The following is a 22,612-nucleotide window of genomic DNA, read 5'->3' on the forward strand; positions in this document are numbered from 1 at the left end:
TTTATTCTTTGTTATTGTTTTTGTTTTTGTTTTTTTACAGAAGCGCGGCTGAATTATGTTTTATTTTGGTACAAAAACATAACGTTTCCTTTCTTTTAACAGGCATCAGCAGATTTATTTTTACTTTCTTTTGAGAAACACTTCAAAAACAGTTTTTATATTCTACGGTGAATAGAATAGTTGTCTTGAAAATATGCTATGTGAAAGGTTGATGCTGTGAAATGTATCTTACCTACATTTATGGTAGATTGTATACAAAGATTAAAAATATTGTGCAGTGTTGTTACAATGGGAAAAATAGTTTTCAGTTCAGTGCACTAAATTTACTATATGGCATTTGGATCAGTCCCAGCAGGCAGTGTATTACAAGATAATAAAATTTTAACTTGCCTAAATTTTCTTGAGCCAGTCCTCCTTGAAGTGGTTCTTTAAGGTCAAGCTAATGTGTGGTTTGGCAAGAGACCACTTTGGTGGATGATCTGTGTGCAGATTTCCTCAAGAGACTGTAAAGAAGGAAATTTGAAAATGAAATGATTTACACAATGTACCTGACTTCAGTTCAGTGTGCTAACACTTTGGTGAACTACTATTTAATATTGAACTGGCAACAGGTTTATTATTGCAGAAGTTATTTTCTGTCCAAAAATGTACTAAGACTCCTTCGAATTTCTTTTTCTTTTATAAAAAGGTTTCTTTCATAAAAAGGTTATATAAAAAAGAATGGACAATGAGGCAGCATGATTAAATGTATTTTTAATTCAGCATAAGGATTAATCTATTGATGATCATCATGCCTGCATAACAAATTCAGGTGTAATGCATCGAGCCTTTTGAATTCGGTTGTAGTCTTAAAGAAAGATTAGACCTTTTTTCGGTTTGTCTCTTTCATTCAATTGCATCATCTTTTGCATTCCTTCACTGTATTATGTACCGTTCCATGGCAGAGAAAGGAATTTGCTGTCTTGTCTATTTTTGAAATGGGTTTCAAGCAGGGCAGCTATGGAAGGTGTCGAAGGCATTCCAGTGCTATTTGTGGCCAGGAATTGGCCAGATGTGTCAGAGCTTGGCAAGGGCTGTAGGTTCCATGCCCTATCACAGGCTGACTGAAATGCCAAAGGAGAAACTCCATTCTGTGATTTGTGTTAAATAGATGGCGATATTTCCGGAAGCACTGAGCAAGTAGTAAATCTGACAGGTGTACAGTCCTGGTCCAGATATGTGCATTAGTAGAACCAGTGCCGTGATGAATGATGCTTGTATTTAGCAGGTTATTCTGTAACTGTGATGCAGTGAAATAAGACTCTTATCAATGCCAGAAACATAGGTTACAAGCTGTGTGTTGTAGCACTGTAAACAAATGATTGCATGTGGTGAACTAGGGTGGGAAGTCCCAAGATAATGACTAATCCCTAGTCATTTTAAAATATTAAACTTTTAAAAATGATTATGCCAGTATTGTTTCTAACATTACAAAACGTGCTGGTCTGCAATAGAGACATCCAAAAGTAATGAGTTATTTGATGTCATCTGTTGCTTTCTTTCCACAGCTGTTTTTTAAAATTATTTGTTTACCTGCTTGTTTTGGTTATAGTTCAGTGATATGCTTAAGTTATGATATTAATGCCTAAAAGAAATCTATTTTCCTCTAGTACTCAAATGTCATTAAGAAAAAGTGTTCTTCCTAGAAAGCAGGTGTGCATTTCTTTAAAAATAAAATGGACGTTAATGCTTTGAACAACGGAGAAATGTTTGTTTTTTACCTTTTTAATTTTCATGTATCGATTTGGAAAATGAAATGGTTTAACTTTGCATGTGTCAATGTTTTTGTTCATGTGTGCAACCCATGTAACCAATTTGCTGTTGTTTTGTGTCTTTGTAAATTGTTATTGTTCTAACAAAGCATAAACTGTTATAAATGGCGTGGCGGTGTGAGCAACGTTTGTAACCTGCCTTCTTTTTCTCCCTTTCGTCTTTTGTGTCTCTCCAGGCAAACGGCCGCATCAGTGTCAAATCTGCAAGAAGGCGTTTAAACACAAGCACCACCTGATTGAACACTCGCGGCTGCACTCGGGCGAGAAGCCCTACCAGTGCGACAAGTGTGGCAAGCGCTTCTCACACTCGGGGTCGTACTCACAGCACATGAACCACCGCTACTCCTATTGCAAGAGGGAGGCGGAGGAGCGCGAGGCGGCCGAGAGGGAGGCCCGGGAGAAGGGCCACCTGGAGCCCACGGAGCTGCTGATGAACCGGGCGTACTTGCAGAGCATCACCCCGCAGGGCTACTCCGACTCGGAGGAGCGCGACGGGGTGCTGAGGGACGGGGACGAGGGCGCGAGGGAGAGGGCGAAAGAGGTGGAGGGCGGCTACGTGAAGATAGGTCGGCAGGACGAGGAGTTCGAGGAGGAGGAAGAGGAAAGTGAGAATAAGAGTATGGACACTGATCCGGACACGTTAAGAGACGAGGAGGAGAACGGGGAGCACTCGATGGACGATAGTTCGGTGGACGGGAAAACAGAAACCAAATCAGATCACGAGGAGGACAATATGGAAGATGGCATGTGATAAACTACTGCATTCTAAGCTTCCTATGTTTTTTTCCAGTAGTATTGTTACCTGCTTGATTTAAACAAACACACTGCTGTGTTAAGCTGTACATGCACGTGCCTGATGCTTCCAGGAAGCTTGTGTGGTTGGACTGGAGAGGAGGGAGGCGACTCTGCCGACAGGGACAGCGATATGAATTCGAGTTGGGGGGGGGGGAGGGTTGTTAAGAAAAGCTGCATTATGCAAAAAAAATAATTAAAGAAAAAAAACATTTTAAAAAATTGTACAGTATTAAGGCCTAAAAAATGTGTGGTGCTAACATCCTAAAAACCCTGTGTTTCATAGTATTTATAGCACAAACTAGTAACTTGTACAAATTGCACTCCGCTTATATAATCACTACAAAAATAATAAAAAAGTATTGCCTATGTATATTTATACAGTGTTAAAAAGCAGTAGTGCCCGCACTACAGTTCATCAGTATTATTAATTATCTATCACTTAATGTGTTGTCTATAGTTTTGCCCTGTTGTCAGGCCAACTAACCACACAGTTTTAGGCCTAAGACTTTCTTTATGTGAAGGAGCTTAACTGATACCTGTGTGATTTTAAGATCTCGAAGTCTTAAAGCGACCTGGAGATGAAGGAAAATGTGTGGTGACTAGAAGAAGGAAGAGAGAGTGTAAGAGATGAAGGAGAAAGCCTTTGTAAGGTGGTTTTTTTATAAGAAAAAGCCTTATATGCAAACCTTTTAATCTGTGTGTTTCTGCAAGTGCCATCCTTGTATAGTGTAAAGGAAGGTAACATTTGTTACCCATGCACCAGCTTCAGTATTAAGAAATAGTTCACCTTGTTCTTTGAAGCACCCATGTCAGTATTAGTAAAATAGGCAGCAGTTCCTTAGTTTACATATGTTTGTGCAATTTTCTGTACTTTTTATTATTTGTTTTTCATTAACTTTTGTCAGTATTACACCAAACCTTTTTTTGCAACAACAAAAATTGCATTCATTTTATTTTTAGGTTAAATAACATTTTATTTATGTGGCTCATTTTATATTTCCTAATTTTATTTATTTCATACTGTAGTGTACAGTATTATAGTTCTTCAATATATAGATATATTTTAGTAAAAAGGAACATGGCGTTGATCATTGGGGCAAATTTTACGTAAAGAGAGCATTTATTGTGTTTTGAAACATTAATTGTGAAATGCGAATTTTCAATTTTATTATTTTATTTTATTTTTGTTTCTTTTACTTTCCGATTACTGGAAATTCCAAATTTGGGAACTTTTGATACGATCTTGTGAAAACACTGTATTTTCGACTGAAAAAAAAATTCCACTTTCTTCATCTTGTTTTTTAGCTAAAAAATGAAGAGGGACTGTTAAAATACATGTATGATACCATGACAGAAAAAAATCTTTCCTGAAATGTCTTTGTAAAAGTATTATTGAATTTTTAATTTGTAATTTCTCTTGGAAATGACCATGCTCGAATAAAAGTAGCCAAATTAAAAAAAAGGTCTAAAATTCCTAATATATCTGACTGACGCAAACAGGTGAAAGACTTTTCTTGCCTCCACAATTTTTCCTGAGAAACATTATTCAGATTCCCACACTTGTTATGCAGATTGAATTTCTGTACACACACTGAGCAAATACATATGAACATATGTCAATTAATGATCCAGATCTCCATTTGTGTCTCGTGACATTGTCCACTTCACTGACAGAGTCCTTAGGGATGCTTAGGAAAAAAATTCAAAAAATAAAAATGGTAGATTACATTACTTCTTTATCCAGGTACCAGTGTACTCCACATTTTCAAAGAAATGCATATAAATGGGCATTTTAAATTTTGAAGTTGTTTGTACTTCTCATACAAAAATACTGCAAATGCAACGGAAAAACTCTTCAAGTATGGGTATATTGATTTTGAAGTGTGGTTAAAAACTAGGACATAGATATATCTTATCCAGATTGCTAAGATACTTTTATTGAAGAGAGACAATTGGCTTCAAAATAAATTATTGCTGACCAAAAAGGAAGATGATTTCCAGAGTAAATGACTGAGAAAACATTCAAAGGTGAAAGTAATTCACCTAGAATTAATAGTTCCTGAAAGCCTGAGACAAGAAATTTAATTCCTATCCTCTTTCACTTACAGATGGAATGTGTGCTGTATTTTGCAGTCAGCAATTTCCTAGAATTCTCCTGTATTAGGTTTTTATAAAACATTCCACCTGTCGACTTTCTGCTTCATTGTAAGCTCAGATTTCCTTGGCCTCATGGGCTTCTGCTTTTCATTCATTTGCTGAAAGACACAAATATGAATGCTTTTCATATGTTGCCATAATATATTGTATTTAACATAGCTGCCTTTGATTGTGTCATAAAATCGTTGCCTCTGTTAAAGCTTGCGTGCCATTCTAGACATGTAATGGTGAAACATTTACAACCTCTTTTGTCCAGCAAAAAAGGAAAGAAATGTAAGAAATTAACATCTAACAAAACATTTACACATAAAACGTTCAGTTACGTGACGACTGCACATTGGAAAACAGTACCAAAAGACAGGAGACCATTTTTCATATTTCAAAAATGCATATACAAATAATAAAGGTGTCATAAGAAAATGTCTAAATTCTGACTGACAATATTAATATTAATGATAATTGTCAAAGAACTTTTAAAACTATTACATTCTTATTGTACAGATAAATCAGTGTTTTACACTTCAATAGAGGGTAATGTGAAATGTGATTTATTTTGTTGCGCTCTATTTGTGAACATTTAAGATATCTTGTTTTTTGAGATAGCATATATCCCCCGTTTGCTTTAAAAAGTGTTCTTTAATGTATTACATCCCTAAATAAGTTAAATTAAAAAAGAATTCTGAAACGAATCAGTATAGGCATTAATATTAGGACATTCTAGAATGAGTTAAACTATACAGAAATACCAAAGGGCCGAGATAAGACACATCAGTCTTAAACAAGGACCTTTTAAGGGTAAAGTACACACACTATTTAAGACTAGCCAACTTTATATTTCTAGATGCTTATAGCCATTAAATGTTCACATTACACATGCAGATTAAATATAACATCAAAAGGCTAAGATGAAAGGGAAAAGGTTGTGCGATGCCAAATTGGGAACGTGCTTTGCATATTTCAATTTTTATATTGATCCTAAAGCCATCTGAAACCTTACCGTAATAATTTCTTACTTTTTGCAGATAAAAGAAGAGGCCATAAATGATTTTCAGATGAATTCAAATTATATTTAAATCATATTTATCTTGTAAAAGCAAATGGGAAAAATATATATTATTGATATTATATTGTTATACAAGAAAATGATATTATTTTTACACTTCACAATATTAAAATAAATATACAGTTTTCAGGCGCTGAACAGGGACAAATAGCCAAATTCCTAGATCTAAGTCTGGAATGAGCTTTCAGACCCATAACATTCAACGATGAAGTAAGACAGGGGTTAGGAGTGTTTTGCTCTTGGCCTCATCAGAGGCAACAATGTCTTTACATGTGTGGATGAGATCAGCATCTCCAGTACATAAGACTGCAGCTCATTCCTGGCATGATAGCTGTATGAAGCACTGGGATGCCTTCACAGGGCTTGGTTGAGTATTGTCCATATATCCTCTAGAGCTCCAATGCTCTTAATCACACAGCATGGGCAACATCAGAAATTAACTTCACACTCCACACCACATGGACAGAGGGAACTGCAACTTTGCCACAGCTTGGCCAGTCACCGGCTGCAAACCCCACAGCATGGAAATGAGCTACTCTTGCAGGAGCCCTGTAAAACGGTTTCAGAATAAGCCAATCTTCATGCTGCTCTCTTCCTCTTGCTACTTAAATATCACGTTTACTGTCAGCTTGTTTTATGGCAGAGTGGCTGAACTGCAGGAGCTGAATGGGTACATTCTGAGCCGGAGCTGGGTGGAGGTCAGTGATGGGACAGTTCTCATTTTCACAGGTTGCTTGTCCCACCAGGAGGTGAACGAGCAAGTAGCATACAAGAGCAAGGAACATACGCACCCATGTGATCTCCCGAGGGTGAGAGGAGAGCACAAGAGAAAGTAGAGGGTTCTTCACACGGGAGCCAAGATAAGGGTTGCTGGTTTGTCAACACCAGAGACTGGAGGAACACAGCTGACACAACCATACAAAGCAGTCCAGCTCACCTGTGCTAGAGCCGAGAAAGTCTCTTTATAATGAACTGCAGCAGCTGGCCTGGGTCTGCTGCAGTCACCAACCCCTGATGGACAGGACCAGCACCACATTACTGAGTAGACGCACTAGAGACTGACGCCTTGCCTTCTCAAACACCTTGCCAGTCTGCGTGCTGAAAGATGTGAAAAGCCTGCAGCACAATGAGCGCTGTTAATAAGTAAATATGTAATACACGATGTTATCATGTCCTATTTTTATAATTAAAGTAAAAAAATGATTCTAATTAGGTTTTATTTTAAGTTAAGCATGTTTGTCATTGGGATCCTTCCTTATAAAGGACTATACAAATGAGGACAGACAGAATTGGGCACATTTTGGTATTGCTACAGTAATTCCTAAGTAATTTATGGGTTATTTCTTATCACTGACTAAATGCATTGTTTTTCTAATGGAGGAGAGTATATATGTACTTACAAGCCTAAGTTTTATTTTTTGGAAGATTTAATAATGTCACTGTTTTTCAGTAAAGAAGGGATTTCTAATATTCATTTAGCATGTTTCCTGAAAGTTTCTGAAAGCCAATAGAGATTTTCTCTCATTTAATATCTGAAGGCATAATCGCAGGTGAAATTGTAATGTGCCTACCTCTGGTACAGTGCCAGGGGGGCTGGATGTATGTAACACCTGATTACTGTCTTGCCAGGCGGTCTGTACCTTTTGACAATGTGCTAATGAGCTTGCCTGTGGTACTGGTGATCTGGGTTCAGCCTCCAGCTCAGACATCCTTGCTCTCCGTTGTTAAAGTGTGTCATAACACTTTGATCAGTGCTTTTTCCACAGAACGTTAGGAAAGTCCACAGCAACACAGTGAATTTTTTAAAATGTAATTTTCAAGCCATATCCATGATGGTAGTGTGCTTAGAACTAATAGAGTATGGGATGATTCTCTTCTGCCTTTTGCGTTTGGTCTCCTGTCCACAATTTCTTCAATTAAATTGGAGGTTCTCTCCAGTGTCAAAATAAAACATGTCAGAATTTTGCCTTCCCATTTAAAAGTACTGTAAAAGGATTTATGTCAACATAAGCTTGAGACCACTGCCGGAAGCTAAACATACCTGCTTCACTGATGTAAGGCTGTCAGTGAATGTAGTAGTGATACACTTCACAAAATCTGAAGGCACGTTCAGATTATTTTATAAAGAAATATGACAAAAACAGTAAAAGATACAGTACATTTGGGTTCATCTCCAACTGAAGACTAGCCTGTTAAAAATGCGGAAAATAATCCAAGCCATCACGATAACAAAATATCACAGGCATGGTGAAAATTGACTTTGTAGTCAGTGCACACAGTGTGTTGAAAAGAGACGACTGAGGCAGCGACCATGGAGAAGAAAGGCCTTCTGCCCCCCCAGTAAACATGTATGATGTCCAGAACAGTGAAACACTGGTTTGAGCAGCTGTGTTCGAATTCATAACGAGCTGAAAGTTGTTTTTCATGAAAAACTACATATCTTTGTATACGAGGACTGCAATTTCCATTTTAATAACACTAAAAACAAAATAACAGGGAAGAAACTAATTTTCCTCGCTTAACAAAGGGAAGATTGTGATTTATAAAAAAAACAACTTCAGCATTGGGTGCAGTGTACAGTGCCCTTATCTCTCAATAGTTATTTGTTCAGCAATACGGTGAAATTAGTATTGTGTTACAGTAATTATTTTCTAATAAAATCAATACTAATATTACAACATCATTAATTCATTATTACTTTACTGCAATTACATTTTACTTATAGAACATATTATACTAATATAATACAAATACGATCTATTTTCATATAATTTTTATGTGCACTTTTAAGTGCACCCAAGAATTAAGTACAAAAAACAGTACTGCTGACAATTAGTCAAACGTACTTTAAAGCCTGCATGCCAATACGATGTGTTTAGAGAGTTCTCATTGTATTTGTGAAACATACAATTTGATTTTTTATTTGATTTGATTTTTTTAAAATTAAATTACCATGTTATGTTCAGGTACCATGTTACAATATCATAAAGAGACCTCATGAAAGATGTCTACCCGTTCGCCACAGTAGGCCTGCTTTTCAGAGGGGGGTGGGAGTGGGGTAAGAGCAAGAGCAGACTTTTGACCCCGTTAAATTATTTACATATCCCCATATGTTCCTCATATTATTCTTGGGGCACATGAAGGGCGATTCCTGTGAAAGAAGCGCTAACCTGGCACTGATTGAGAGAAAGTTCAATGACAGACAGGGAGGAAAAGCACAAGTGACCAGTAGGGATTAGCCAATCAGAGTGTTAGAAGAGAAGCCAGCTGTTCAGTCTGGCCGTGACAGAAAGAGAGTCAGAGCAGGTGGCATTCTTGTGTGCCAACGGTGTGATAAAAAACAGGCCGACTGCACCAGAAGTGTCTCCTCACTGCAGCCTCTCATGTTCCCCAGAAAGGAAAGGTGCTTTTGGACTCCCGAAAAATCAGAACGACAGATTTGTTCCAAAGAAAAAGTTACTTTTTTTACATTTTGGGGATTGCATTTTCAGTGCAATTGCAGCCTACAGAACACTGTGTACGAGGGATTATTTAAGTGTTTTTTTTTTCCTCCTGACACTGGCAAACAAACCTCACATGTAAACAATACCTGCCCAAAGTATTATTTATTCAAAGAGTATAATTTATTTTTGAGTAAGACAAAATTATGGGTTGTTTTAGTCATTCACTACATCTTCCAAACCAGAGCAGAAAAACAAAACATCAACATAAAAAAACTGGTGGTCAGGAGTGTGCATTTAAAATTGAAACTGCTTGAAATTCTGTTAGGAATAAGACAAACATTAAGTATTGTGTGTGCATAATAGGTAATCTGCTGCATGATTTTTGGTTTTCTAATGGAAAGAAACAGTCACTCAAATGTGGTTCTTATTTTATAACATAAATGTTTAAAGTAAACCCTTTAATGCATTAATTTTATGTGTTTGCAGGCTTATGTAATTTGCATTTGTTTCTAATGTTTCAACACATCAAGCTGAACGGTTACCTCCTGATTGTGGATGCAATACTCAAAAAAGTCAGTGCCAGAATCCTTAAAATATGTTACATTAGTCTTTGTTTTCAACAATTTTCTAATTATAATCCCTTTCTTTGATGTTTGCAGTTGTTGGCTTTAGCCAAATTGCGCTCAGCTGTGGATGGCCAACTGGCTGGGCACTGTTTCTGATTTCCTCATCAAGAGAACCACATCATCCTATGACCTTAGTAAATGTGCTAGCACCATCTTCTCTGCAGGGCATTAAAAAGCCCTAACAAACCAGGTTAAAGTTTACGGTGTAATCTGCCATTAAGGAATTAAGGCAGTCAGGGACAGCACTTGAGTGGACAGGGGACTGAAAAAGCCAAGCTCTGAAGATCCACCATCGGATGGAAATCTACATGTGACATTTAGCTACGAGCTGCATCAGCAGCATTATCAACAAAAACAAAGTGCAAAAATGCGCCAATAGGCTCAAAGGAAGCAAAAGCCAGTGGGCAAAATGTGTATTTCAGGGGCAAAAGCGGACTGGGGGGGTCGGCATGCCAGCACTTCCACGGAGGAGCCTGTGTCGCTGAATACAGCAGGTGCAGGCCAGCAGCTAAGGGCACAAAGACAACAATACTGCCTTAATCGAAGGGGGTAGGGGGCTGTGTGGGAAGGGGACAGCTAAGCCCTCCCAACTTGCTTTTATTATTTTGTTCTAATTTGATGCAGTCCTCCGTGCTCTGGTAAGGTGCGGGGCAGATAAGGCAGGACAAGAATGCTTCGGTTTGTAGGTCAGGTCTGCGCCCCGACAATGTGTCTCGTCTTCAGCCCCTGTCACACGGTTCCCCTGGTTCACACACAATAACAGCGCCTATCCCACCCCACCCTCCGGGAAAAAAAAAAAGCTATTTAAAAAAATAGCAAATTCTCTTAAACACACACAGACATATATATGTATATAGACAGACATCAGACTATATGAAAGCTACGTGTGTGTCTGTGTTGATATCGAGCATTGCTCCCACACCAGCTGCAAGAGCAATTCACAGAACAAGTAAAACTCCGACAAACATTAAGATACGACAAGCAGCGCTAATGGTCCATCCCCATGCTGAAATACAGAAAGAGAGCAGGAGAGGTGCAGCAGCTGGTGGGGCGCATCACGGTGCTCAAGGAGAAAGCACTCCCCGGTGAGAGCCAGCACCGAGCAGCCTGCCTGCGCGGTGGCGGCGGTGAGAGCCAGGCGGATGCCAGACCCCTTTGTTCACGTCAGGTCAGCAGCCCCGGCCCGGCCCCAGCCCGGCCCAGCCCCGGCGCTCTCCCTCCCCTCCCCGGCCCGCCGATGTCATCACGCACCGACGCCACGGGGTGTCCACCCCGCTGACGAGACAGCAGCTCCAGGAAGAGGTGAGTCCCCTCTCCAGACGCGGCCATGTCGGAGCGGCGTGGTCCGGCCGGGGAAGAGGGAGGGGGGGTGGAGACACAAACCTTCATTGTTTACACGGCTCTTTTGTTTTCGTGTGGGTGTTTTTTTTTGGGACTTCATTGTGTTAAGCAGAAAGAAAGAAAATAATGGCTTGTTTGCAATGGGGGCACATGGTCCTTAGCTCGCTGGGATTTCGAAGCGCTTAGCTAAAACTTTTTTTCCCCCTTTCCTCCTCCCCCCCCCTCTAGCCTGTCCTCTAACTCATGTTTATTCAACTTATTGTAGTTGTATATGCAGAACTGCGGACAGCCTGCTGCGAGTTGTGTAAGGAGATGAATAAAATAGGAGTTAATTAGTGGGAGTCGTGGAGTAATGTTTTCGTCTGCTTTCGCTGTTTCGGTGTCGCCGTGGCTGCAGCTATCCCTCCCTTAGGTTTTCCTCAGCCGTGGGTTATGGTATTTAGGAATTTATTTAGTCAAGGAATCGGCTATATATACATCTATCTTACGCTGCATGCAGGCCAGGGGACCGGGGATTTTATTTGCCCGGTAACCCGGATTCTTCACGCCCCGTGCGGCAGGTCGCTTGGAGTCGTACACGCTGAAGCCCAAGCGGAGCCGGCTGAGGAGAGGCGGTTATTTGTTATTTGTTTCTGTAAAAAGACACACCGCCAGGGATGAGGGTCCAGTTGTCACTTTAATTTGTTTAAAACTAATTTTGAACCAGCAGCCCCGTCCGTGTGATAAGGGGGGTATTTTGGCTGTTGTGGCTGAATTTGACCACTCACGACCTCACATGAACCGCTTTGCAGCATGGGCATGTCGGTTTGTTGAAAAGTACATATAAACCTTAGCTGTTCACGAGTTTCCATTACAATTCAGTGGCTGTTTAACTTCTTCGATAATAAAGCAAGCTGAGTAAAAAGTAACAAATATGAATATTCTAGAAATCGCTGGACTTGTTTCTAGGTTTTTTTCCTCAAAACATACATAAACAGCAAGGACAGACATCTTGAATTTGTTTAATCCTTTATGTTTAGTTAGGTATGCTGGCTATACAGCAAAAGCATAATTTTGTCATTTGTGTTTTAATAACTGGCAAAGTATAAAATGAAATGCTCTACCACTGAGCCTTACTCCTAGTTTGGCTACTTAATGAGAAGCTGTTGTTAATTTGTTGTCTTAAATAAAAAAGCTGGAAGATGAGGTTCATTTTTCTTCGTTCATTTTAACTCCCCCCCCCTTTAATTCGTGTGCTTTTGAAGCAAAGCAAAGGAACCAATTTTAAGAATTTCAGAATTTAATAGTTTGGGCTGGATGTTTATTTCTACCGTGTTAATAATATTCAAAATCTCTTTCCAGCCCAAGTCTTTGCCCATTTTAGTTTGGGCAGACTAGAAGAATTTTTCTAAATAACCACCCAGTGACTCAAAATTGTGTGGATGTTCCTCTTCCTCTCTTGAGAAGGAGAGGTGGGGTGATTTTCACAAGCAAGGTACAGAATCGCATAGATAGCCCGTTCTCTGCCAGGCAGTGAACACTGAATGAAATTAATTTCCCTGTTTGTTAATCACAAAATTAAGAAATGTGTAAGTGACAGTGAACAGAATCGCACAATTTTCCTTTCTTCCCGAAGGAAAGTGAGGATTTTGTGAATGTACCTGAATGTTCAGTATGCACAAACACAGATTTTAATGCACAGCAACACTGGGTTTACTTGACAGGTGATTAGAATGCTAGCTCATGAGTGTGTCTGCAGGGTCACAGCTGGGGACTGGGAACATCAGTCATTAGGCATTTCTAGGACAGTGTAATTCGCTGATAGGCCCAGCGTGAGAGTAAAGGTGTAATCATATCTCTTTAATTCAGTGGTCAGTTATGATAAAACATGATCTACAGTATAGTATAGGGTTGATTTAAATATGATAAAAAAGCTGCATATAATAGCGACACTTATTTAACCTTATCAATGCTATCTTTAGTACAAATGTCCTACATCATCATTAGTAATTATTTTGTGGTCCTTTAAAAGCCAGGAGTAATTGGTTAATGAATGAGCATATTTCAGTGCAGATTCTAAGATTTTAACTCTCTGTCAGTGACATGATTTTATTTTTCAAAATTGCCTGTTTTCATACATCATACATGCACCATGGTTACGTCATGCAGTCTGTCATCGAATTATCTTCCCATAAGTAAAATGCTAGCCAAATCTTGATAGGACAGCTAGGCTACTTATAATTCTAAATTGGAGGGCAAGTGTTTCCAATAATTCAGTGCCTATCACTGTCGTTTGAGAGTCATTTGCCTAAAATGTACAGTATTGCTGTCCCAAGAGAGTGTGCAGAAACCTCAGCGCCAGCATACTTAACGGGTGATTCTCTTGAAGAGAATGGGTGAAGAAAGGCTTATAACTAATGTAATAAAAACACAGATGAGAAGAGTCCGTCCAGCGTGTTGTGCTCGTCCGCTTGACAACGGCTTCCATCCAGCTGTTTCTTCTCCAGGGTGTTCTCCCTCCGCAGCGTGGTTTGGGGGGTCCTTACACATCTCTGCCATTCTCCTGCTGCCAGTTATAAATACTCTTCCAGGTTTGTTCCTGTGCTTCTGTGAGCACGAAGCAATTCGTGTTCACTTTGACAATACCTTCCATGATGTAGATTACTTATGTGGAGCCTTTTTGTAATCTTCCCTGACTATGACCGAAGACATTCGGTTCCTTCAGCCTGTATGTTCATGCAGCATTCCTTTTAGCACTGAATGAAGACCTGTAGGCTTATCGTATGGGTTTTCCACAGGGAACAACTGCTTTGGAAGTGGAATAGTTCTGTTTTCTGATGTGATCACTGTAATGTGTCTTATTTGGGTCAAATACTAATAACCAGTATATCAAAGGCACAAATTGTTTTGAATTTCTGTGCTGAATTATTTTAAAATAATTGGCATCAATAGAATCTGTAGGTGCCGATTTATCAAGAACCTGGGATTAATTTTTTTTCAAAACACTAGGGCTAGAATCTAGTGCAGTATCCGTTACGTTTAATCCCACACTGAATTCTTTATGAATAGGAATGAGATAAATGAAAAGCCTCTTTTTAAAGGTGGGAGTGATTGTTTTCTCATTTGACTTGTGCCAGTTCTGAAGAGAACTGTTGATTCATTATGATTAGGAGTAAAAGGAATTTTCTTCCCTGTAGAAAACTGTGGAAAAGCGTTTCGAAACAAGAACAGTCGGCACGTCTTTACCTAAAGGGTTGTGGGGGAATGGAACAAGATACCTGGCATTGTGGAAGAAGCTTTGAATTCTTCACAAAATGGCTGGATGAGACCCTTGGATCACTAAACTACTAACTCTCAGACAGACTATTCCTATGAATACTGTCCGATCAGACTGGACGTTTTGTCATTTGTGAGCTTGACATAAATTTCCATGAGCATGTATTCTTTATCCTGTATGGATACATCTCCTTTAACAAAAGCCCAATCTGCCACGCTTTATATATTTGTGGTGGGCAAGTATCTTTAGGTATTATTTCTGCGTGGTTTGAAATTCACATCTTCAACTAGAATTGTATGTTTTGATGTTATTTCTCAGCTTTTTTTAAATGAGTCCAGGACACTTCTTCTCACATTTCAGCTGACGTGTTCGGATTGTAGAAGCTCTGTATAAGAATGTGGACGATATCTACACAAGGCTGCTGTCAAATCAGAATGGCTTTTATTAATAGAAAATGGTAGTAACAGGCTTATGACAGTACTTTGCTCACCTTACAATGCAGAAATAGCAAATCTATAGCTCTATGGGGCGGAGCAGTAGCACTGTGGCTCAGGATCTGTGCCTGTGGCTGGAAGGTTGCCGGTTCAGATCCCGCGGCCGGCCGAGGAATCCTACTCCATTGGGCCCCTGAGCAAGGCCCCTAACCCCAACTGCTCCTGGCTGATCCTGCACTCTGACCCCCAGCTTCCCTCCCTGTCTGTGTGTCTGTGTCTCATGGAGAGCAAGCTGGGATATGCGAAAAAAGACGAATTCCTAATGCAAGAAATTGTATATGGCTAATAAAGTGATCTTATCTTATCTTATCTTAAATATAGGCAACTTTTCACAATCCATGCATGCAGCTGCAACCAACTGGGATCTGACCTAATGACAAAAAATTAATTACAAAAATGTAATTTTTCAAAACAGTTCATGCACTGCAAACTTTATTTAATAAGCCTTTTAACGTTATTGGTTGTAATTATATTTCTTTCTTTAGGCTTTAGCTCTTTTTTTAAAATAAAAACTGGAGCTGATCTCCAGGAAGTATCCTTATTCATATACTTGTTGGTGAAGTTTTGTTTTTTGTTGTTAACTAATAGGAGGGTAAAGATTTGCTGTGTAGGATGTTTATAAGGTATCTCAGCATATTGTTTGAGTTTGATTATCATTGCAAATTCTTACTCAGAAATACTGTTCTGTCTAGCAATGCATATTACTGCAGCTGTTAAAAGATGGAGAATCTTTTTTAAAATTAGACAGGCTCACATTTTAAAAGGTATCTTTGGTCAATATGGCATATCTTGCAGATATAATAATTATTGGTAATTTTCTTCAGATGCATCATGAAACTTTAAGTCTTTAGGGAAACAGCTACCATGTGGTTTAAATGTTAGTGAGTAATCTTTAAGAGGTTTTTGTTTCAAAATGCGTTGCATTCATTACAGATCTATATTGTAGGATGTCCCCCAGCAAATAAATAATCTCTGCAGATGTTTAGTTTTTCTTTCTGCTACAAGATTTGGGATTAGCTTTATTGTAGAGCCTGATTTTGAGTTATCTGAGAATAATAACAGAAAATCACCATCTAGGCTACATTTTTGTTCAGCTTTCCATAGATTATGCAGTAATAAACCTAGGGCTAAGTCTTGTCAGATGCCTGTCTGCTCTGTGATCAAGTGGGTTTACATTGACCACAGTGAATCTTTTGCCAGAAGATATGAGTAATGATTTGGGAGTAAGGTAAATACTCATCTTGAAACTTAAATATTGCATTTAGGAGTGTGTGAGTACAGAATTCAGAATGAACAAAAGGAATTTCATTTGTGTTAATTTTTTGCTGAAGTCCATTAAATTATTTGGTTTATTCACTTTCTTTGAGTCATTTCTTGAGTAACACCTGCTGTATTTACAGTAAGGATTTGGTGTGTTGAAAATGGCTAAAATATGCAAATATTCTATATTGATTTCTGTAACACAAAATTCACTGGTAAATCTAAACATGCTCTAACTTGTGCCTGCTGTAAACAACTTGGTCATCTAAGTAGACAAAGTTAAAAAAAGAGAAAAACAAGACAATGTAATAGCAACATATTTAATGATTTGGCACATTACACTGAGAAGTATTTTTTCATGAACTTGCAGATGTTTGGCAGTCATTAAAGTGCACTTACTTTGGTTTCCTTCTGAATAGAGCTACATATTTCAAATGTTTTTTATATAACATCTTTGAATATGAAAATGTTGTTTATGTGAATAATACTTAAATACTATTAGTACATGCAGGTCTGCTGAATCTTTGAAGAAAATGTTTAAAATGACCCTTTATTGTACATTGGGAATACTGTTGTCCTGACATGTAAGCACTGTCCTTCCTGATTCATTGTTAAGTCGAGGCAATCCGTTATAAAGTACTGGAATGATGATGGTGGTAAGCTGCATTATTCAGTGCTGACAGTGTTGTTTTAGGGGTTTAAGTTAAATTGTGCGTAATGGTGCAAAATATCCTGAGAGGAGATATATTTTTTTTAAACTACTGATCAATTGTGCAATCAAAAAGGGTGATGTGTAGTCTGTACTCTGCAGCGTTTAAAATTTTTGTGCATTCTGAAGATGTGCAGTACTGTTGCAAAGTTAGCATCCCTCCTTACAGACAGGCCAAGGGATACAACAGAGTTATTCGTTCTTTAGTGTAATCCTTAGATGCACGAATGCCTTTCCATCCCTGAAGAGAGAACCTTTCCTCTGTAGTAGCATACTAAAGACAATGATGAGGAGTTTGTGAGTGTGATGGCAGCTTAATGTGACCTCCTGTTACAAGAACATTTACATGACTCAAGAGGGTGTGTGCATGTTGCCTGATAAATCCTAGGGTGCTTATACATTATTATAGTTTCTCTGAATGTGGTTACTTCTGCCTTATAAGCATTGTAATTATTTTAAAAGAACATGCACAGAAAAATTGGTAGTTTTTTTCCCCAGCTTTAGTAGTCTTGAACAACAGTCTCCTCTCCTGGGAGGAATTACAGTGATTGATAAAGAGTTTATGTCACATATGTGAAGGAAAGACATGTTTAAATATACATTATCTCAAAGGTATAATTAAATATATATGATCTTAATCGGGGGAAAAACAGAACAATGAGATGGTGTTCATTGTCCCTGACATTTTGGATATGAAACGGAGTCATATATTCTCAGTGTATAATTCAGCACACATACTGTACTTTATGGTGAATGCAACAAGAATGACCAGTGCTATCTAGGAGTCGAAAGGGTGGTGTTTTTACACCTTGCAGGTCTCTGATCAAGGAGCAAAAGTTATTTGTACGCAAGAGTATGTAGTGTTGTGTCTAGTGGGTTTGTTATGAGGCACTCCTGTTGATAGAGCAACCCCTTCACCATTAGAATAGAGAGCAAGGGTAGGTCTTGATTACTGCACCCAACAAATTCTTTGGTAACGTAAATGTACTGTCGATGCATCGAACCTTTGAACTATAGATGTAAATGCCGTTTTTATTCTTTGGAAATTTTGGATACAGAATTAAAAAAAAAACATAGTAAGTTGATCAAGATAATAGCAGTGTCCAGTGCTCTTTGCCTCATCTTGTTTCCTGACACATTACTCATCAATTGATAGTATAAGGTTTTTTTTACTGAATACGTGACTGGCATTTTAAATTAAATTTCTTCAGTCTAGAATGTTGTTAATATTCATTTCTGTGGGTATTCTAACAGAATGTACATAACTTTGTACTTAAGAGGGATTAGCACATACATTTGGGTGCATACAATTAGAGTTGTATTGCTTTGGAAATATTTTTTTAATAGTTAGGTTAAATTATAAAGATGATACTTTAAAGTTCTGAGACACTTGACTTACTCAATTAAAAAAGTCAGTTCTCAGTCATTCAGCTGCTTTGAAACCTTAATCTGTAGAAAATATAAGTTTCCACCCCTTTCTAATATGAGATCAAAGCCTATGAGGAGAGTATTATTCATTCTTAGCCTGTTACGTAAAATGACTGAAAATAGCATTGTTGAAGTGTTAACATTCTCATACAAGAAGAAGGTTTTGATGCTGTATTACCAGCGTATTCAGAACTGCATATTTTGCATAGTAATTTGCATGTAATTTTATGTGGCAAGTGCTGTCTTTATGTTGAGGAATTCCTTTCGTCTATAATTGGTTTGCTGAAACATGAAGACAATAAGTATAAACTCTTTTTCAACAAAAAATGGATGGCCAGCTCACCTGTGAAGTGATTCGGTAACTTTGGAACTTAGATGAGCTCATATTACCTCTTTTTTTTTTTTGCCATCCAGTAATTGTGAAGCTAGACAATTAAAATTGAGCCATGGGCTGTGGGCAAGAATGTATTGTTCTTTTGTGGTACAGCAGGGCTAAAAATATGTGCACACTGTCATGCTGACACAGAATGAACAGTTGTTTTTTGTAGAGTTATAAATTAAAATATATGAAATCTGACCCATGGAATACTACACTACTGTATACTATGTGGCTTGGGTTTGTAATACTCCTATTCTTCAATAAGTAACTTTATTTTATTTGTAGATATCCAATTGCATTTATTTTAGTAATATAGACTTTAGACGTGTCTGGAGAAAATGAGGCTTTGTAGAAATATGCCAATGGGAATCTTAGGTTGTCGTAATTTCAATGGAAGTTCTACCAATTCCTGTGTCTGTGGTGGCCTTTGGGGCAGCGGACAGGGCAAACCCAAATATCTACACATTTTTCCTGCTGAACTAATTGGTACTGTGTGAAGAACTTAGTTGAAGACAGATTTGAAAACGTTCAGCCCATAAGGAAGGTTTGAGGTATAGGCCTACTGTAGTTTGGAACCATATTGTCAGTGTAAAAATGTATGCCCTCAGTATTTAATTATTAACTAAAGAAATATTCAACATAATAAAGAGAGAAAGAATTACTTTCTCTCTGTGGCTCTTTTTTGAGTCAGTCAGTCGGGCTCGTGATGTTTTTCTTTTTTAAATTCAGCCTTGTCCTTTAACCTCTGAAGCACTGCTTGAGTCTTCTACAGTGATTGTTCTGGAGGGATATAATGGCAGTTCAGTTATCGATGAAGGAGTTCAGCTGATGTGTCCTGCAGGATTTGTGCATGATCCCTGAGGCACCCATGGAAAATATTGTGTTGCTTGCAGGCAGTTCTTGTGGTGCTGTGGTCAGACTTACTCAGCATTCTCATGTGTTCACACTTGGTTGTCCTTATATAATAATTTTGTCATTTCTTGTACAGATATACTGTTAGGAATAGAGGTTATGTAAATGGTGAATATAAAAAAATGACCAAGCGAATAAATCAGTAGTTAAGATAAATAATCATAACCCCAAACTTGTAAAGGTTTGGCCAAGAATGTATCCGAGTGGTTGGTATAATTAGAGGCACATGAGTTTTTTGTTCTCTGGCATAGCTTTGGTGAAAAGCGCGATAATTCAGACACAGTCGGTTAAACAAACATTTATTAACGATGACCATCCACACATTAAACTACTTAGAACATACAAGTTACACTGTGTTCAAACTTTCTAACAAGGGATTTCAGAGGACTACGTCCTAATCACCAGAAACAGGAAGCATCCTTCTACTTTTCCGCCCCTTGACATCCCTCCTGTTGCTTTTTCCCTACCTTTTTTACACCTTCTTTATAAACATCCTAACATATACAATTTCTTGTATTAGGGATTTGTCTTTTCACATACCCCAACTTGCTCTTCATGAGACACACAGGCAGGGAGGGAAACTAGGGGTCAGAGCGCAGGGTCAGCCATCGTACAGTGCCCCTGGAGCAGTTGGGGTTAAGGGCCTTGCTCAGGGGTCCAACAGAGTAGGATTCCTCTGCCTGCCGTGGGATTTGAACCAGCAACCTTCCCGCCACAGGCTCAGATCCTTAGCCACAGTGGCATTGACACTGTGACACTGTAAATTGACACTTAACCGGAACTCGATTATTAAGGTCAACCTAGGTAAAGTTTACAGTTGATCACTGAATCTTGGCACCCCCTATATCTCAGCAAACATCTTCTTGCTTTGAATCTCCCAAAGACCAGAAATGTTGACACATCCAGGTGTTACCCATTGCTTCTAGCTTCTTCAGTAGTCAAGAGTGGTAACAATGCATTTTTGGAAGGGTGTAAAATATACAAATAATGTTTCCCCCTACTAGATGTTATGTATGTGATGCTTGTTAAATGATAAAAAAGCTGTAAATACAGTTGATTGACTGGTGGTGTTCTGACCATCACTTTGTATTTTCAGGTAGGCAGATCCCATGTTTTTGACTTGACATTCTTTAGAAAATTAAATGACAAAGTTAAGTGACAAAGTGATGATTAAGTGACAAAGGTTTTTATTTGATAAGTGTTTCTGCCCATAATAAAGCCACACTCTGTGGGGAAGAATAGCTTTGATTACTGTTCTGGGTGTTTCTGAGTGGCAGACCATTTTTGTGTTGAACTGTATGAAGTATTGTCCTGATAAAAGATGTCGTGTTCATTACATGTAGAAATTCAAGGATTGTTCATATAAAGCAGTTTAAGACTTTATTTTGCGAACTTGGCCACTTGAGAAAGTGGTCAGTTTGTAGCAAATACCATCTGAGGAGGGAAAAACAGCAGATTGTCTGCCTCTATTCTGACAGTGATGGTCCTTATTATTTAACTGTTTATTATCAGTACAATAAAGGAGAAACATAAGGTTTCTAAATTGTTTGAAGTGCCATTATTAAAGCTTATAGCACTTTGCAATACAAACATCTCATAATGAGCAACATGAAGTAGCAGACCTGAGAAACATTGTTTTTGTGTTCATCTAAAAACTTATTATTAATCAGCTTAATTAACAGGATTACCCTTTTGCCTGTCGGAGTTTCATGACTCTTTTAATGGATGAATCAGTGATGGTGCATAGCTCTGTTACACTGCATCCCTCCAGACTTCACTAATGTTAGGGTTGAGTTCTTCGTCAGACGATATTTTGTTAGAGTTTTTCTTATGTGAACAATTAACTTCAACTGAAGGCAGTCACATTTTGTAAAAAAAAGGTGAAAATTAAGAACTTAAATTACCTGGAACATTGAAAGTATAATTATTTTTAACATCTAGTCTTTTATGGCTATGGAATTTTGTCATATATATATGGGACTATTTATTTCTGTTGAAACACTGGCACTATGCTTGTGTGAAAACACTTTGCTGCTGGGTATGGATAGTAATCACAAGCTCAAGGTTTTCCTTTTGGATAAAACTACAGATATATTTCATAGATATGCTCAAAAGCAAACATTTTAATTAAAACTTTAAATAGGAAAAATAATTTTATTGATAGAAAGTCAGATCTGCATTTTTTTGACCCCCCTCTGCTTTCATTGCTTGTAATCATCACCAAATTTGCACAGGAAAGGCTGCAAACAGTTGTGTGGGTGTAGTTTTTAGTTCATTAAACCAGGAGCAAGGAGCCTACAAGACATTTCAAATCAGTTTTTTCACTGGGACTCTGCCCTCTTGTAACAGGTGTTATCTGGTTATGTCAAAGGATGAGAGGGGAGTAAGTCTGCTAACAATGACTGAGTTTTCCTGTAATAACTGATATTGAAAACGGATGGTGGCCTCTTATGTCCAGCAAAAGATATCAGCTGGGTCCAACCTGCAAGCTGTGTGTGAGGTTGTGAGCTACATAACAAAGCTGGGTTTACTGTAACTCTCCTGTCGTCTCCTGTGTAATGCAAAGCATTTATTTCCAGGAAATAGCTGTGATGAATCCAAATCCTTGTGATACTCTGTAGTCCCTAATGTGTACAAATGTGTTGACTGCAAGCTAATATATTTACTTATTATTGTAAAACTATAATGATCTGATAATTAGAATTAAATTTACAATGAATATTTTATTCATGAATATAAAAAGCTGTGTTCAGGAAGATGTACAATAAAGTTAAATAGAATTTCTCATTTTGTGTACAAACCTGAAAGCTCTTTTTTGGACTCACTTATTTTTTTTGGTTAGTATGTTTCAGATGACTATTGAGTGTCTTTTTTTCCTTACTTTTTTGTATAATGTGAATGCAGTCAGTATATACTTTCAAAACTGTATGCGTTTCTG

The 22,612-nt window shown here is 38.1% G+C and overlaps 2 protein-coding genes across 15 annotated transcripts in view; both read left to right on the forward strand.

Annotated features, from left to right (window-relative positions):
* The window catches only part of LOC148649498 (zinc finger E-box-binding homeobox 2-like), an 81,005-nt gene extending 76,937 nt beyond the window's left edge, over nucleotides 1–4,068 (forward strand). For all 6 annotated transcript variants that reach the window (XM_088606274.1, XM_088606276.1, XM_088606273.1 and 3 more), the window contains one exon: nucleotides 1,988–4,068. In XM_088606274.1, the coding sequence (XP_088462400.1) occupies nucleotides 1,988–2,562 (575 nt within the window). In that variant the 3' untranslated portion in view covers nucleotides 2,563–4,068. The remainder of the gene's footprint in view (nucleotides 1–1,987) is intronic.
* Nucleotides 4,069–10,788: 6,720 nt separating this feature from the next.
* qtman (queuosine-tRNA mannosyltransferase) overlaps nucleotides 10,789–22,612 on the forward strand; it is a 115,313-nt gene continuing 103,489 nt past the window's right edge. For 2 of the 9 annotated variants that reach the window (XR_015926378.1, XM_088606282.1), the window contains exon 1: nucleotides 10,793–11,197. The gene's annotated coding sequence lies outside the window, so the exon portion shown is untranslated. Of the gene's footprint in view, nucleotides 11,198–22,612 lie in introns of all 9 variants that reach the window. The other 7 variants (XR_015926380.1, XM_088606283.1, XM_088606285.1 and 4 more) reach the window with 6 other exon arrangements.

The sequence above is a fragment of the Lepisosteus platostomus genome, chromosome 14 (assembly GCF_059453375.1).
Source record: "Lepisosteus platostomus isolate fLepPlt1 chromosome 14, fLepPlt1.hap1, whole genome shotgun sequence".
In the NCBI taxonomy this organism is placed as follows: Eukaryota; Metazoa; Chordata; class Actinopteri; order Semionotiformes; family Lepisosteidae; genus Lepisosteus; species Lepisosteus platostomus.